Source organism: Otolemur garnettii, unplaced genomic scaffold (genome assembly GCF_000181295.1).
Source record: "Otolemur garnettii isolate 467f Iridium unplaced genomic scaffold, OtoGar3 scaffold00076, whole genome shotgun sequence".
Classification (NCBI taxonomy): Eukaryota; Metazoa; Chordata; class Mammalia; order Primates; family Galagidae; genus Otolemur; species Otolemur garnettii.
The window spans coordinates 2,865,250-2,882,022 of NW_003852471.1; the positions used below are offsets into that span (position 1 = coordinate 2,865,250).

Here is a 16,773-nt window from a genome sequence, read left to right on the forward strand (position 1 = left end):
TTTCAGGTGCTCATTGCACACTGGACGTACACACACGGACTACAAAGACACGGAAACCCACGGGGAGCACACCTGCCTGGATGTAACTTGACGGCCTTTGCTTGGGCTGTACCGACACTTATGTCAAACAATCATCATTTCAGTCCTGTTGTGAAGGGAGTAAACAGCAGGAATTGAGCAAGGAGGGACTCTAGCGAACAGACTGGATGGTGTCCTGAAAAGAAAAGAATTCAAATAGCTAACTGGTTGAAATTTCCAGTTTTTATCCTAAAGAAAAAGTAGACATATATTTTTAAATTAAAGAATGCAAAGATGGTATTGTGCTAAATTTCCCCTACTTAAATTAATCACCTTATAATACATAAATGTATACATACCCAGTTCTGTGTACCCCCAGTTCAACTAGAACATTAAAAAGCAGGAATGTGTTTTCTGGTATACCAGGTTTCTCCCCGGTGCATTTACTGAACATTACTCTGCCTATATGTTTATGCAGTGGTTACAATGTTGTGGGTTTTTTTCCCCAAAGCTTTCTAGAATGATATTACCTTGTAATAGCTAAAAATTCTAATGGGACACGATACTGAAAATACACTTTATTTTCAGATCATATGTAAGTGAACAATCCAGTGAGATTATATTTTATCAGAATCTAAGGACATGTGGCTTGTGAGGAGAAGCAATGACTATTACAAGGATATAGCAGAGACGTAAAGAGTAGAGCCATGTGAAATGTGTGCTCTTACCATCCACCGGCCCTCTCCTGCCCATCAGACGCCATTTCCCTTTTCTCTTCCGCAGGCCCTTTACGGCACAACATCGGAAACGGCCACTTGGAGACGCTGTGCGAACTACGTCAACGGGAACATGGAAAATGCTGTGGGAAGGCTTTACGTAGAAACCGCATTTGCTGGAGCCAGTAAACATGTGGTAATGATTCCAGAACAATGCACCATCTGCTGCGCACCACACTGTCGCTTAGATGGGCAGTGACAGCTGTCCATCACTTGGCTGCTGTTTTATTAATTAGGTGGAGAACCTCTGAATCATAATCGGCCACTGTTTCCCAGTAAATTTCACCCTACCTTCCCCAGGGCCTCCTTATGTTTCTGGTCCTAGTATCATTCAGTCTGAAGCCAACTCTCCATTTTCCAGAAGCAATACATGCAAAGAACCCGGTCGCACACTCTGTAGATACAGTCCTTTGTAATCTCTTCTATCACCAGAATTGACAAAGAAGTGCTATTGGTTTAAAAACCTAGAAAGTAACCAGGTTTTATTTGAAGTGTAACAGATGTTCAAGGCAAGGCGGTGGAACTTGGTATAGGGAAAGAATCTATTGAAATGCTACCTCATGCTTAACTAAACCACCAATGGGAATGGCAGCTAATATTTTGTGTTACTTCTTCAAATTAGATAATGGAAACCATTGTATTCTGAAGATGACTCCTAAATTAATGTATGTATTAAGACCTATTTAATCAGAAGTGTTGATAGTAGCAATATCACTTTATAATGATCCCATGAATCTGTTTAGGTCACAGTTTGTCTATATTTTTTTTTTTTTTTGAGACAGAGAACACTGTCACCTTCAGTAGAGTGCTCTGGCATCATAGCGCACAGCAACCTCAAAGTCCAGGGCACAAGGGCTCTTCTTGCCTCAGCCTCCCAAGTAGCTGGGAAAACAAGCATGTGACCCAATGCCTGGGTAGTTTTTCTATTAATTTAGTAAAAATGGAGTCTCGCTCTGGCTCAGGCTGGTCTTGAACTCCTGAGCTCAAGCAATCCACCCACCTCAGCCTTGCAGAATGCTAGAATTATAAGCATGGGCCACCACACCGGGCCTGCAAATTTATTACCATATGATTGAGTCACATAAAGACAGCAGGCAGTTCTAAATTTTTTGTATTTGTGTTACAAAGAATGACTTAATGGCCTAAATTTGTCTTCTGATTTGAGGTTGAGGATTTGATTGCACAGATCCGGGAAGTTTTCATTCAGACTCTAGATGACCTCACTTGGATGGACGCTGAGACGAAGAAGAGAGCCGAGGAAAAGGTAAAGAGCAGGGGGGCTCCCGGTTAGAGAGAAATATCGTGGGGAAAGAGGAACTTCAGAATATTAGGAAAAAGTACAGTCAAAGGTTGCATGAAACATCATAAGCTCCTCCAGTTTTCATGGACATTTTTTTTTAATAATATGATTTTCATTTTTTATCTCTGCAGCCAGCACCCACTTTAAAACTTTGAAAGTACTATCATTTTCTTTTCATTTAAGGAAGAGTTTGGAAAATAAGAGGAAAAACTTATATGAACCAATAAAGAGTTAAAAGCTACTGGTGGCACCCGTGGCTCAAGGAGTAGGGTGCCGGCCCCATACACTGGAGGTGGTAGGTTCAAACCTGGCCCTCAGCCAAGAAAAAAAATAAAATAAAAGCTACTATATCAGTGGTTCATATTTTCCCCTCCTTTTATAGAAGTATATCTAGAAGGTCTCTGTAAATGACGAAAAATGTTTCTTTAATATATAATGCAGAATTCTGGTTAAACTTTTAAAACATGTCCTATTTATTAATAGCTTTTTATTTGACCTTGGGAGAAAAAAATACTAAATTTCTGTTCAAGCAAATGTAACATGGCACATTATTTGTGTATTTTAAGATCTATAATTAAAGGGATATTGAAAATGACATTTATAACTATTTCTATATGTGTAGCTATTACTGGGACTTTTAATATCTTATATAAGTGTGAGATTTCTAACAAAATTGTAGGTTCAGATTTACTATGATCATTTGTCTTTGTAAATTATGCGTAACAATAGCCAGGAGGACCATGTCCTGTGAAAACTGTGGGCCTGGTTTGTGAGCAATAATTCACATGCAACCTATTTCCCTGTAGTTAGGGTGCAGAAAAAACAGACTATTCTTTGGATTGATATAGGAGTCCTGAATAAACTTTATTTTAATAATATAATCAGCCTCTGGTCTAGTTTTCTTTAAGAATTAAATCAAATGTAGAAAGACTCTCATTTTTCAGCTCTTAAAGAGCCCTGAGGAGGGTGGGACTAGCATTTAGACCCCCAGTACAGCTCTCTCCATCGCTCTGGCCAGCTCCTCCGTGTTCAGGCTGGATTAGCTCCTTTCACACTGTGGCTCCATAATACGGTTCTTCTTGGTGTCGATAACTGAATTGCTCTAGACCAACATTTCCAGAGTGGTGTTACAAGTGCTGCACCTGCAGGTTGTTTTGTAAGAGTCCCATGGCCAGAAGAGCTTGGTAATCACTTCTTGCAGGAAGACTTCTCTTATCCCTCCCCAAGCTGGGTTCCATGTTCCTAGAGTGTGATTTTTATGGCAGCATACATCCCACTTGGAAGTTAATATGTTAATATTCATTCCATTGCTTATTGCTTTTCATGGTAGGCTCGCTGGGGGAAGAAAATTCTCCCAGTATCACATCCTCAGCCCTTTACCAAGTGCCTAGCTCTAGATAGACACTTGTACATATGTTGAATAAATCAATCAACAAATGAATTCTTCCTCTTGGACACTTCCAATGACCTCAGAGTCTAACCTTTAAATCTAATCTTTTCTTTTTAATTATAAGAAGTACTCTGATAAAGAAACTTGCTTAATATTTTTGCTACAGTATGTACCCAAAGTATTTGACAATAAATCTTTTTTATGTAGTGCCATTTATGTTCTGCAGAATTTGTGCCCATTAGAACATTATTCAGAGAAATGCCTCAGAGGAAATAAAGGGTCGTGGAGAAGAGGCTGATTTGTGGCTAGTTAATGGTTTAGAAACCTGCAGGAAAATGGCCTTGGCCTAAATGGCTTCAGTGACACATATGCTGCCTGACCACTGGGGAAATCCTGGGCTACGTAAAAGATTTGTAATAAAACCTCATTCAGTTCATGACAAACCAAGAAACTCAGAAGGTACAGCCTGAATTCCCCATGAAGTTCCCCATGAAATATTCAAATTCAGTAAATTATTTAAGTGCAATGTGAGATGATAAAATCAAAAGTCAAAAATCTTTGAGAAAATGAAGAGAGAATAAAAGAATAAAAGTAGAAATAGCAAGTAGCTAAACAAGTGGTGATAATGATAAAAAGAAGTCAAACAAACCGTTTTAAAGGAATAGTAGACTATTAGAAATAATGGTAAGAAATAGTAAACATGTGCTGGGATAGACACTGTTTCACCTGTTTAATTAGTGTCATTCATTTAACTTGAGAAGAGAGGGACCCTGGCTTTAGAAAACAAAGGAGAACATAAAAACCCCAGGAACCAATAGTTAGGAAGAATATTAGCACTGAAGCTGTAAGCCCCTATCTGTTTTCTCAGCCACATCAGTGATGTAGAAAGATAATTATAATCAGCTGGAATGTAAGCTCTAAATATTACCCGGTCTGTAAAGTTGAAAAAAAAAAAAGGGCTTTCAGAGCAAACATTTGTGAAAGTGCAGTATATCTGAAACAATGACTTCTGCCAGTTTTCGTGTTTTTCTTCTTTGAGAAAGGTGCAGCCTTTTAGAATAGAGCAGTAGAAGCTAAATTTCAGACCTCTTTTTTGTTTATTTCTGAACTTCAGGAAGAAAGGAGCCAGGGCAGAGATCTCTGTTTCTGTGTTGTCAGATCATCTTCCTGGGAATAGTATAGATCAAGTTATTCAAGGGCCAATTTTAATGTTTGCATCTGAAAGTTACATCATCGTCTTCACATTCAATATTATAATTTTCATAGGCCTTAGCAATTAAAGAAAGGATCGGCTATCCTGATGACATTATTTCAAATGATAACAAACTGAATAACGAGTACCTCGAGGTAAGTCTTTATAAAGACTCTGGGCTAATGACACCTGCAGCCGGTGGCAATCTCATTTTTAGCGATGGGGTGCTAGAAATAATTGACGCAGCCTAAACCATAGGTCTCATTATATCAAGCCTTTGACACTGATGCTAGAACTATGTTTTAGCCTTTTGTTTCATTAGTCCGAACTGCATTTTTTTTTATTTTGATTTTCATATATTCCATTTAAGAATAATAAGATAAATCTGCCTTAAAAAGCACCACGGGGTAGACATCACGGGGATAGGCAAAGGTTCAGCTTTCTTTGCACTCTCTGATTATTCCCCCAACTGGGCAAATGAGTACATGCTTCCTCTATTTAAAAAAATAAATCAGCTAATATTTGAGAACGAGAAACTACTTATTCTCCTCTGGGAATATAACAATTAAAAGAGAGAGAGTCAATCCATACTGAATCTGAGAGTCAAAGCATTCTATAATAGACCTACTCTTATTTGATAATGTGAATGTTACTTTCTTTGCATTACTATTATTATTATTGCTAAATACTTCATTGCAGCAATCATCTGATTTCTTTTCTGAATGTATTTATCTTCATTCATTATTTATGAGGTTTTTGTTTCTAGTCCTTATCTTAAACATTGTTATTGTTGTTAAATTTTAATTCTTTTTAATTTTGTGGAGGCAAAAAGTAGAAACCTAATAAACACATGTATATGCAAAAAAAAAAAAAAAACTGAAGAGAAGAGAGTCAATTAAAGTTAATACAGTATTGATTTCAGACTGGCCTTGTGGTTACTCTTAACTATTTGATATCCTGGCAATAGTCAGGTGATCAGTCATTGCCCGGTTTCACAGATGGCAGCGATTCCTCACCCACTGATTATTAGCTTGAAATGGTGGTTTCCTGCCCTCTTTGTCTTTTTCCATTTGCAGAAAAACTTGCCTTTCTTTTTTAAATGAGCAGACTTCTGCTTGCAAGCCCCAGGGGTCCTTCTGACGGGAGTGTGGTGGCTAAAACAATAAACTCAAAGTCAAGCTCCTTGGGTTCAAATTACAGTTCTACTAGGGTGACCAGACTTCCCGCTTTTGGCGAGACAGTCCCGCTTTTCAACAATTTGTCCTGCAGCCCGCGGCCTTTTATAAAAGTCCAGATTTTTGGAAAGAATGCACCAACGGGCGGGAGAACAGGGAGGGAATATATAGTTTTTGGCTGCCATGTGGCTATTTCGCCAGAATATGAGTTTTATATTATTTTCGTTAATTTTGCAATGTTAAACTGTAATAATAACAAATAATTATTGAGAAGTGATTATTCGAGAACTGCTTATCAAAGTTTGCATTGTTGTCAGGCCCTGCCCTGCCCCGTCCCCTGCCCCATCCCCGCCCCCATGTTGTCCCGCTTTACACATGTTAAAATCTGGTCACCCTCAGTTCCACCTATCACTGAAACTTTGCAAAAGTGATTAAACTGTATCTCAGTTTCCTCAGCTTTAAAGTGAGACTAGCAGTTCATAGTGTTATTCCCCAGAGTACATGAGCATAATACATATTTAAATACTTAGAATGGTACATGGCACATGGTAGGCTCTAAATAAAAATGTGCTATTATCCTTATGTGTTATTTGAGGATCAATATTGTCACAGTGAGGTTTGTCTGACACTTGGTTTCATTTGATTGATTATAAAAGAGTAGACGGAAGGTGTGAGGTGGCTAGAGCAGCACTGGCCCTTACTGTAGGACTAAGCTAATTGGACTGAAATCCTTTGGTAAGTTTCTTAATGCTCCCAATTAACTTTATTAAATCATAGAATTTAAGAAAATATCCTTCCTACTTTTTAGAAGACACGGGTTTGAATATTTCTCCCAAATCTTTTATATCATATAGTTGAACTACAAAGAAGATGAATACTTCGAGAACATAATTCAGAATTTGAAATTCGGCCAAAGTAAACAACTAAAGAAACTGCGCGAGAAGGTGGACAAGGATGAGTACGTATCCCCCAGGGTCTAATGCGTTGATTCAGAAGAGGGCTTTGGCCTTCCTTCTTTGTTGGGATTAAGAAAAAGAGCCTGACTTAGAAAAAAAATGCCGAAAGGTACAATGTCCTCTTTCCATTGAGAACCTCTTAAAGCGTTTCATTGTATCTATGTGAAAGATATAGGTCAGAAATTTAACCAATTTAATTTTTTTCCTTGATATATCCTCAGAATGACTTTATTTCATTAGTTTCTTCTTACATCATTGGCAGTCCCCTCTAATTTATTTGTGAACAAGGTTCTCAAAAACACCTTAATCTAAGTTACCTATCCCCTCACTCCTTTAAACCTTCTCTTAGACCTTGCTCTGTTTTCTTCTGCTGACAGCCCTCACTTTTCCCCGTAGGTCAGGAATCCCACACCCCCATTCTCTGCCTTGATTGTTCCCGTTTAGTAACTCTGGGAATAGGAAATACCAGGAACCACTCTCATTCACAGCCTTCCAATGTTCTTAATCTCTGCCTGTTAGTGTCTTCTGTGCTTTGTGATAACTATTTGTTAAGTGTTTATTTTTCAGCGAAATAGATGTGTTTAATATATTTGTCAGCATGTGTGTTGGTGCACTTTAATCCCTAGAACTGCTTTTGCTCACTTTTTCTCTCTAGGCTCATAGCCCTTATAGAACAGGGGCTGTTCCTTTTGACCGTAAAGTGTCAGCCTCTAGCACCTAGACGCTTCTCATTTAAAAATGAATTAATGAGTGAATGAGCATGTGAAACAGAAATATACTAACTTGATTTGTGTAACTAACACAATAATGGGCTACAGAAGTGTTTTTGTGCCTTCATTCATTCTAATTTAACTAAATTTTTGGAATGCTAAACCCAGGTTTCATGGGCACTGGGAGAATCCAAGGTGAACTTTGGTTAGACTTCGTTACAACAGCAGAAAGTAGACAAAACTTGATGTAATAAACCATACACAGGGGGAAATCTTTTGCCAAGAGAAGTACAAAGGGCAGAGGGGTTGTTTGATGATAAGGCTGTTCTGTTCTCAGTAAAACAAGGGCAGGTTGGACAAAGTTACTAACGGAAGGGCAGATAAATTGTAACCCTTACTCAGTGTTCTGAACTCTTGCAACGCTGAAATGACAGAGAGGGACCCTTCTGCTGAGTTACAGGTTAATATTGAAGCAAATGTTGTGTTGTCTGGTACTAAAAATGGAGCTGCAAATATCATAGAAGATTTAGTGTCCCTTCTAGAAAGAACATGTTTGATGTTATCGTAAGGTTATCGTATCCTGTCTCTAGGAACTTTTTATCTTTTTTATAAAAAGTTATCCAAAAGAATCCTCTAGGTAAATTTATAATCTGAGAGGTTTCTTAGAAGTCTGCATATTTTTATTTCTTTAAAAACACAGTTTGTTAGCACTGTAAAAATATTTACAGACAAATCTCGTCAAATATTCTTTCTGAAGGGCAAAATAAGCTGTGCCCATAGGACACCAGAAAATTTCTCAGAATTTTAGGAATAGTTGTTTCATAATTGCTTGTGTTTTCTTTTGAAGTTACTTTAGTGTTGGTTTCCTAATCACTTTGTAATGCCGTGTATACTTTTATTCCCTTTCATCATATGGGCTGATTTTCTCTGAGTCCTTTTCTTTTTAAGATAGATGATCAAAACTCAACATTGTATTTAATCCCTTAATGACTGTCCCGTCAGTACAGCACACTACAGTACTAGCACTTTCTGGGACTTTTCTTTGAGCTTCTGATAGTCACAAATGCAAAACGAATTCTTTTTTACTTTTTGCAAAATGACTTCTAAGGCCTTCTATACCCCACACTACCAGCTTTTCTTCCTTCTCCATCTTCTGCCCGTGTGCAGAATACAAAGGTTCCAAACACTGGCTGCAAGTTAAAATCACCTGGGGACCATTTAAAAACATACCCCCAGGTGTCACTCCAGATCGTCATGTAATTACTTTCTGTCCAGGACTCCGATACTGATATTCCTTTAAAGTCCCTTCTCCTAAGTGCGGTCCCTGAGTTACTGTGACTTTCTTTTCCTATCGTATCATTCTTGTTCATGTTTAATTTTGTGGAATCTTTCTCATGCCTTTAATTGGCAGTTTAGACTTGAAATTTATGTTTGTCTTCCAGAAGAATCAGAAACACTCCTGACAGTAATTGCATCAAATCAGTAGGATGGAGCCCTATCGAATACAAACATAATGAAAGTTCCCTTTATTCTATTAAAATTTCTTACAGGGAAAGTTTCTGATTTATTTTGGATCTGCTTACTAGCAATAAAGTTACTACCTTATATTCATACCTTTTTCACATAGCACCAAGTTGAAGTTTTCAGTGTGTATGTTCAGACGAATCATCTCGTCTTTGTCAGACGGCGCTTTCCTCACATGGGCCTCCTGTAGGTCCACCTCAGAGGATTTTATCCTCAGATGCTCAAGCTCCTTGCACCCACAGTCTTGCAGGAGAAATAGGTGTGCAGACCCAGAACTGGGGGAACAGAAATAAAACGTTAGAACTGACGGTTATATTGTAGGGTACTTTAGAGAAATGATAACACGCTCAATTTTTAAGGCAACAATTACTCTTAATAAATTCAATTAGCCAAATAGCAAACTTGTAGACATTTTCTTAACCCCCTGACATGCTCTCATTAAGCAAAGATGAGTTGCTACCTTTTACCATTGTTGTGCCAGCTGAATATTTGGGTCTGACTCTGTTCCATTTGCTGAGCTCCAGACCCAAATGTCCAGCTGCTTATGAAACAGTTCCACGGAGAGTTCTTGTGGACCCCACAGGCACAGCATTTGCTATTTAGGCAAAAATTAATGATTCTGGGTCCCCATATCTCCCCATTTCGAACACCCTCCATCTTATTGCTCCCAAGACGGAAACCAGGGACTCAAACCATCCTCCATGGATCCCTTTCTGTCATCCCTAACACCTACGGTGACACCTAATTTCAATCTCCCTGTAGAAAATAAAGTTCTAGGGCAGCACCTGTGGCTCAAAGGAGTATGGGGCCCCATATACCGGAGGTGGTGGGTTCAAACCCAGCCCCAGCCCTAAACTACAAAAATAAAATAAAGTTCTACACCTACCAGCTGCTGTTCAGATACTATTGAGGATTGAGGGGAATTCTATCTCAACGTCCTTGTTATCACTTCCTTACTGCAGACATTTCTCCTTGTTCATCAGAGCTCTTTCTATTTGTTTCCTAATTTTTATCACCGATCATGTTACACATCTTCAGTGTGTCCTCCCACACTTAGTGTCCTAGAGATTTTGGGAAGACAATAAATTGAGTCCCATCTTTTCCCAATGGAAACCCTTCAGTGTGTTCCCATGAGCGGTCTCGTGAAGCATGCCCTCTTTGGACAGAGGTCCATGGCTCTCCATCACGCCCTCTAGCACTCCAGAGTTCCTTTAGATTCCCCTTCCCTCCCACCAGTGCCCAAAGTTCAAGCCATACGAATTCTTCCAATCACTCCTTCCCCCGCCTTCATTTCATGCCTTGCACCACTCTGTTTGACCTTGTTCATCTAACAGAAGCCTGTGTAGGAGACCAGATGATTCAAGGGAAGGAGACGAGAGAGTTAAGCTTTAAATTCTCTGTAACTATAAGAAACACCTGTGATGTAACGTGTCGCTAACACCTTGGTGAGAAGGGCATGTGGAAGGAATTCGGCTCTCCTCAAGTGTCAGTGCTTGGCAATCTCCACACCTGTGGTACAAATAGCCACAGGATCACGTCTATAAGTAGCTGCAGGAGCGGTCAGACCAGATTCGTTCATTCTCTCACGGACCCGCTCCCTCTAACTCTCGTTCCTCCTGCTTGGAGAGCACCTTACTTGGCGTCCTTCTATGAAGACTGCTAAGATTCACTCTCCTCTAAGACTGTTTCTCTCTCTCTCTCTCCTGCTAAGACAAATTGCCCTCCAGCACCTAAGGGGAGTTGATTCTGAGCAAGGTGGTACAGTGGTCCGTGCCTGGGCAGTTAGACAGGCTGGGCCGGCGACGTGGCGTCCTCGGCTCCCACAAATCTGCACATGGTTTGGGCTTAGTGACTCCTTTTCTCACCTTGTGCCTGATCTGTGTCTCGTACTTCTAGTCAAAGCACCGGTGCATTTTAGTGCATCTAGGCGCGTTAGCCCATGTTGAAAGCAGAAACACCTTTGTGTCCTCAGAGCGCCAACACTGGTGACCAGAATGTGGAGCCTTCATAAGGTGAATGAGGGATAAAACTAACCATGCTGATAAAGCTAACTCAGCTGCTAAGATAAAAATTGTCACATCCAGGGGTTTCACCATCGTGGTTGGTGAAGATGTGCCGTGGCATCTTTAACAAATTCAAAACATGGTGGAAATCCAGAGGTCTACCTGTGATATGCCCAAGTTAACCATTTTGATACAAAGTCTTCCTTCTGCCCGTGTGAGCCACCAGAGCCTACCAGGGGTGGGCATTTAAATTTAAAAAGCTCTGGGTCATGGTTTCTGAGTGCCAAGTGTGTGTTCCCAAAATTATCTTAATCATTGTGGGTTCTAAGTACTTGGTGCCAGTTTATTAAGAATTTCAAACATGTATTATCAAGTAAAAATAATGCAATTGGAAATACATCGATTGAAAAAAATTACTTAGTAATATGTCTAATATATTTACTTCTAGGAACATAATTATTCACTCAGAGTTCATAGAACAAACATAAACCTCCTAAGGAAAAAAATATACAAGAACAAATCAAAATGAATCCCTTTTGTTGGTTTTAGACATGGTGTTACTTTGCTAGAGTCTCAGGACAGAACTTTCTGGGATATAATTGTGACAGGTGGTGCTGGTGTGTGTGAATCGTGACTGTGGAGCCCCGGTGGTCCTCTCCATCAACGACAAAGCCTTAGTCCATTGGTGCATCTCTCCTGCTGTTACGCATCAAAATAAAAACACAGTGACAGTGACAGGAGCCAGTTCAGTAAAGCCAGATTGAGGAGCTGCTCTGTGTAAAGCGCTGTGCTAAGTGCGGTGAGGGTGAAAAGCTGAGAAAGATGTTTCCTTCACTCGGAGCCTTCAACAAGAGGCAAGTGACTGAAAATGAAACAGGATGAAAGGCAGGGCTAGCGTGGTGCTGTGACAGAGAAACAAAGTGCTAGGACAATACTTTCTTAAAACCACAATTGAACCTTTATTACTAGTGAAACCTTGGAAACGATATGCCAGCATTTAAATTAACACTGGCGTGAACAGAGCATCCTGTACACACAAACACACACACACACACACACACACACACACACACACAAAAGGGTGACGCCTTTCCATCTTCCTCTGGTTGTTTGCAGTTTTTTCTAATCTGGGCTGATTGAATGGTAGCAAACCCCTGAGAGAAGTGGAATCCCCAAGGCCAGCCACTCACCAGCCGTGACGCTGTGGTTCCTCCGGGAAGACCAGCACCACCAAAATGGCAGAGCAGTAGGCACCCTGTAAAGTACCACAATGGTTGTGCCACTGCAGGGAATCTCTGATACTGTGTTCTAGTTCTACCAGTTACTACGTATGGCCTTTTGAAAGCCTTGCGGTTTTCATATTAACAAACGAGCAGGCTGCCTTAGACTATATGATTTGTCTAAGGTTCGTACTAGCACTAAAATTCTATGGTCCTTTTTGTGACCTTTTGATGAAAGCCATGACATTTCCTCCTTGGTTTCCCCACATCAAGTAACACAAGAAGAAAAGAACATGTTTGTGAGAAGTGAAGAAAGAACCTCACTTTCAAAAGTTCCCTCTGCCCCTCTGATCTTTCCTTTTCACTCGTGTTTCTATAATTAACCTTCTTTCTAATTGAGTCCCAAATTGTTCAACTAGATATCAAAAGAAAAATAAGTGTGCAGGACCCACTGGGTAAATGTGGTGGCACGGAGGTGGGAAGGTGGCAGAATTTGTCCAGGGCGGGCGTGCAGAGTGCTGGACACCTGATAAACAGATGGGACCCTGTCAGTGTGGACGGAGATGATCTGTTAAAAAGACTGAGGACGAGACAGTTAGACTAAAGCTGAACAGAGCATTCTGATTTCCCGAGACAGTCCGTGCCGTGGCCGGCTCACATTCTTCCACACATGTCGTAACAGACGCCATTTCCGACTTCCGTTGTTTGTATTCCCGTTGGCCAACAAAGCCTTTGCAGTTTTTCAGTGTGTTTTGGGTTTGCAAGGAGAATACATTTTATCAACAGAAATATCTCTGCTTTTAAATTACCATCCAAGGAGGGATACTGGTTTGTTTTGTTTTCAGAGGGAGATGGGGAAGTAGGGAGGGAAGTTGAATAATTTAAAGATTTAAGTTTGAACTCGTTTTAAATTTACATCACCTTCAAACAACACAATCTAAAGGTCCTATGCTTCCATTTAAACGGGGAAAACTTAACAAAATAATACTGGTACTTCTATTCCAGTGTAATCTCCAGGGAGGACAATGTCTAGATGCTGGGTGGCGTCCAGTTGCCACTGCTCTCTACAGCCTGCACAGCCGTGGTGCCCTCCAGCCTCCAGAAGTCACAGGATGAGATGAGTCAGCACTCTGGGGGAACTGGAGGACCCACGGATGTACCGGGGCCCAGATATTCATCAAGCGCCTACCATGTTCCCAACACTGGCCTAAGCCCTAGGGATTAAATTAAGAACAAGACATGGAACAGCCCTGCCTTCATGAAGTTACCTTCTAATAAGCGAGGCAGAGAATAGCCTTATTATGTCAGGTGATGTCAGTGCTAAGGCTTATGTAGAATAAAAGAGCTTTCAGAGCTTTCCTGAAAGTTCCCAGGATTACTTTAAATCAGTAGGAAAAGTCACTAAAAGAACATTCTGACAGAAATGATCCACCCACCCGTATATAAAATTGGGAATTTCTCTGAACTTGTGTGTGTGCAGCTGTACATGCATGTACACGTATATAAAGTTATTGAAATATAGAAAGGCTGTGCCTCGTTGCCAGACTGGAACCATAAAAAAAAAAAAAAAAGTAGATAACGTCTAGGAAGAAAATTAGAGTAATGGTTTTCTGCTACCTTCTGTTGAAGGAGAAGTGGACGCGCTCAGTTTAGTGTTGAACTGAGAGTCCTGGCCTCAGACAGATTCAGGTGAGTCCCTGAGAGTATTTCAGCTGTGTCAGTGACCCTCATATGACCTCAGTGAGCAGTTTAATGAAGTTCTTTGCTCATGCTGTGATTCTGCCTTTGGGGAAAACATTACGGAGCAGGGGAAAGAGCTTGTGCTATGGATTTAGAAGGGGTGAGTTGACTAGAGTCAGAATTCCCAATTTGCCTTTTAATACCATGTTTCTCCAAAAATAAGACACTGTCTTATATTTATTTTTTCTCAGAAGACACACTAGGGCTTATTTTCAGGGGATGTCTTGTCACTAGGTCTTATTATCAGGGTAGGGCTTATTTAACAAATGCATAGATATCCTGCTAGCGCTTATTTTGGGGGTAGGTCTTATTTTCAGAGAAACATGGTAGCTGTGTGAAGTTAGATAACCTTAGAACTTAATTCCTTCTTTATAAACTGGGAATTGTAACAGTGGCAAGAAATGGCCATCTCCACTTTTAAAGAGAATGACAAGAAAATGGCCTTAATCAATGCGACGAAGTTGTGTGTGTGATGCAGATCAACAGCTCAAAAGGAGGAGATCTGATTGGAAGCTGAGAAGATTCCCATTCTCCTTTGGTTAAATGTTCTTGTCCCAGTTCTATCACTTAGCTCAGCTGAATATCAGAAAAAAGAGCTTACTAATCATACTCCCTTTCTACACGTGCAAACTATAGGTGCCCTCTACGACTAGAAAGAAGAATGAAAGTATACAGAAAGCTTGGAAGTCCTAATGAGAGGATATTGAGAAATGTAAAGGATTATAGAGCTTATCATGACTTCAAGATGAAAATTCCCCTTTCCATGCAGGGGAACTGGAGGCGTGGCTCTGACACTACTAAGAGACTGAGCACTTGCAGCAACGATACATCAACAATTTTGTTGTCTTCCATTTTAAAGTTACACAGGAGTAGGTGAAAAAGAAATTTTATTTCCGGCGCTTTGTAATCCTATAGTTTATCATGTGTGAAAGGCTCTAGAATCAGCCTATGGGCCTCTGTGGAAGCCATGTCCATGCACTTGGCATTTCATCACCACTGAGCTGCTTCAGGATAATAAGAGATAGAAGATCAGCACCTGGTCCCTCTCTCAAGGGTATTTCAGTTGTGTGTCCACCCATGTGGTTAGCTCAGCTCTGAGGCCTTTGCTGCCCCCGTGGCCCTTCTTTGTTTTACTGTGGAATGACCCAAAACAAGGATCTTCAGACTTGACAAAACTGCATCTAAGAAATTAAGAAAAAGTTTCTTATTCCTGCTTTTCCACTCTTCCCTTTATACCGCACACACTCACACGAATACGCACACAGACCGCGGGAGGAAGGAAGAGGAAGGGAGGGACTTGGTACTTCACTGGCCTCATCTCAGCCCTGACGCTGGTGTGGAGGCTCCGAGAGTCTGGCCAACACGCTGAAAGGGCGTCTCCTGCTAACCTGTACTAACCCTGTGTTAGGGCAGGAATCGCTGCTATTTGGTTTTCTCTAATGTGGGTGCATTTTCTGTTCTCTGTGCTGCTGCTCCAAGCCAGATTTGTCTGTGTTCCATAAAGGGAAGCTTCCACATTTATGAAGACTGCATCCAAACCGAAAGATATATTTTGTTATATCTTTGCTTTTAATTTGAAAAACATTTTCTCGCTCTGTTAATTTAGCTTGAACATTGACATAGTGAGATATTTCATGACTGACCATGAATGTCAGACATTCAATTTTTAGCTATTATGTTTGCCTTAGTTAAGATGTAATGATTTAATCATAGTACTGCAAGTTCTGGTTTTTGTCAGGGACAAAATGCCTTGTGCTTTTGAGTCAGGGTAATTCCCCCAGAGTGGTCTGAGGACACATCATGAAAGATCTCTAGAAAGAAAAGGCAAATACTAAGTACTAACCACCCTAATTCTAATTTTATCTGTGTGTTCTGTGGTCATAAGTAGCTACCCATTTTCGTGATGGTGGACATTTTCATATGCAAACCTCTCCCTACTGGAAAGTTATAACATTAGTCAAAATGCAATCGTAAAGCCCTCAAAATTAATATAACAGAAGAAAAGAAAAGCATTAAAGCAAAAGATATGACATTTATTTATTTATTTATTTATTTTGGTGACAGAGTCTCACTCTGTTGCCCCAGGCTAGAGTACTGTGACATCATAACTCACAGAAACCTCAAATTCCTGGGCTCAAGCAATGCTTTTGTCTCAGCCTCCTGAGTAGCTGGGACCATAGATGCCCACCACAAATCCCAGCTAATTTTCTTTTTTTAGCAGAGACAGGATCTTGCTCCTGCTCAGGCTGGTCTTGAACTCTTGAGCTCAAGCAATCCACTTGCCTTGGCCTCCCCGAGGGCTAGGGTTACAGGTGTGAGCCACTGCCCCCTGACTGATATGACATTATTTGTACAAAAGCAATAAACACAGATGGGTAATGTCCTTTACACTTCATTCATCTCCATCCTACTTTTGAGACTATTGCTCTCTGAAACACCATTTTCATTTATCTAGTTCCTGTCCTCTATAATGACAATTTAAAAATAATTTGAATTGGCACTTTTTCTATTTCATTATTTGAATTTTTGACTAGTCCAAAGCGAAACAGTTTACAAGTATTATTTGTAATTACTCATAAAATCTATGCAGAATTTATTGTCACCAAATCAGAAGTTCATAACTAAGAAACTGAAACCAGTGTGACCTAGAAACATGTTTAACTTTTACAGCAATTAAAATTTTAATAACCATAAGTTGTTTACATGGACATGTAAAATTTACTGCCATCATTGCTATTAAAATTTTGAGCAAACATCAAAAATACCTTT

At 40.1% G+C, this 16,773-nt stretch overlaps 1 protein-coding gene across 4 annotated transcripts in view; it reads left to right on the plus strand.

The window, feature by feature from the left end:
* The window catches only part of MME (membrane metalloendopeptidase), a 95,211-nt gene that overhangs the window by 50,607 nt on the left and 27,831 nt on the right, over nucleotides 1–16,773 (plus strand). For all 4 annotated transcript variants that reach the window (XM_023515669.1, XM_012807834.2, XM_012807833.2 and 1 more), the window contains 4 exons: nucleotides 802–930; nucleotides 1,960–2,058; nucleotides 4,751–4,831; nucleotides 6,706–6,809. In XM_023515669.1, coding sequence (XP_023371437.1) covers nucleotides 802–930; nucleotides 1,960–2,058; nucleotides 4,751–4,831; nucleotides 6,706–6,809 — 413 coding nt within the window. The remainder of the gene's footprint in view (nucleotides 1–801; nucleotides 931–1,959; nucleotides 2,059–4,750; nucleotides 4,832–6,705; nucleotides 6,810–16,773) is intronic.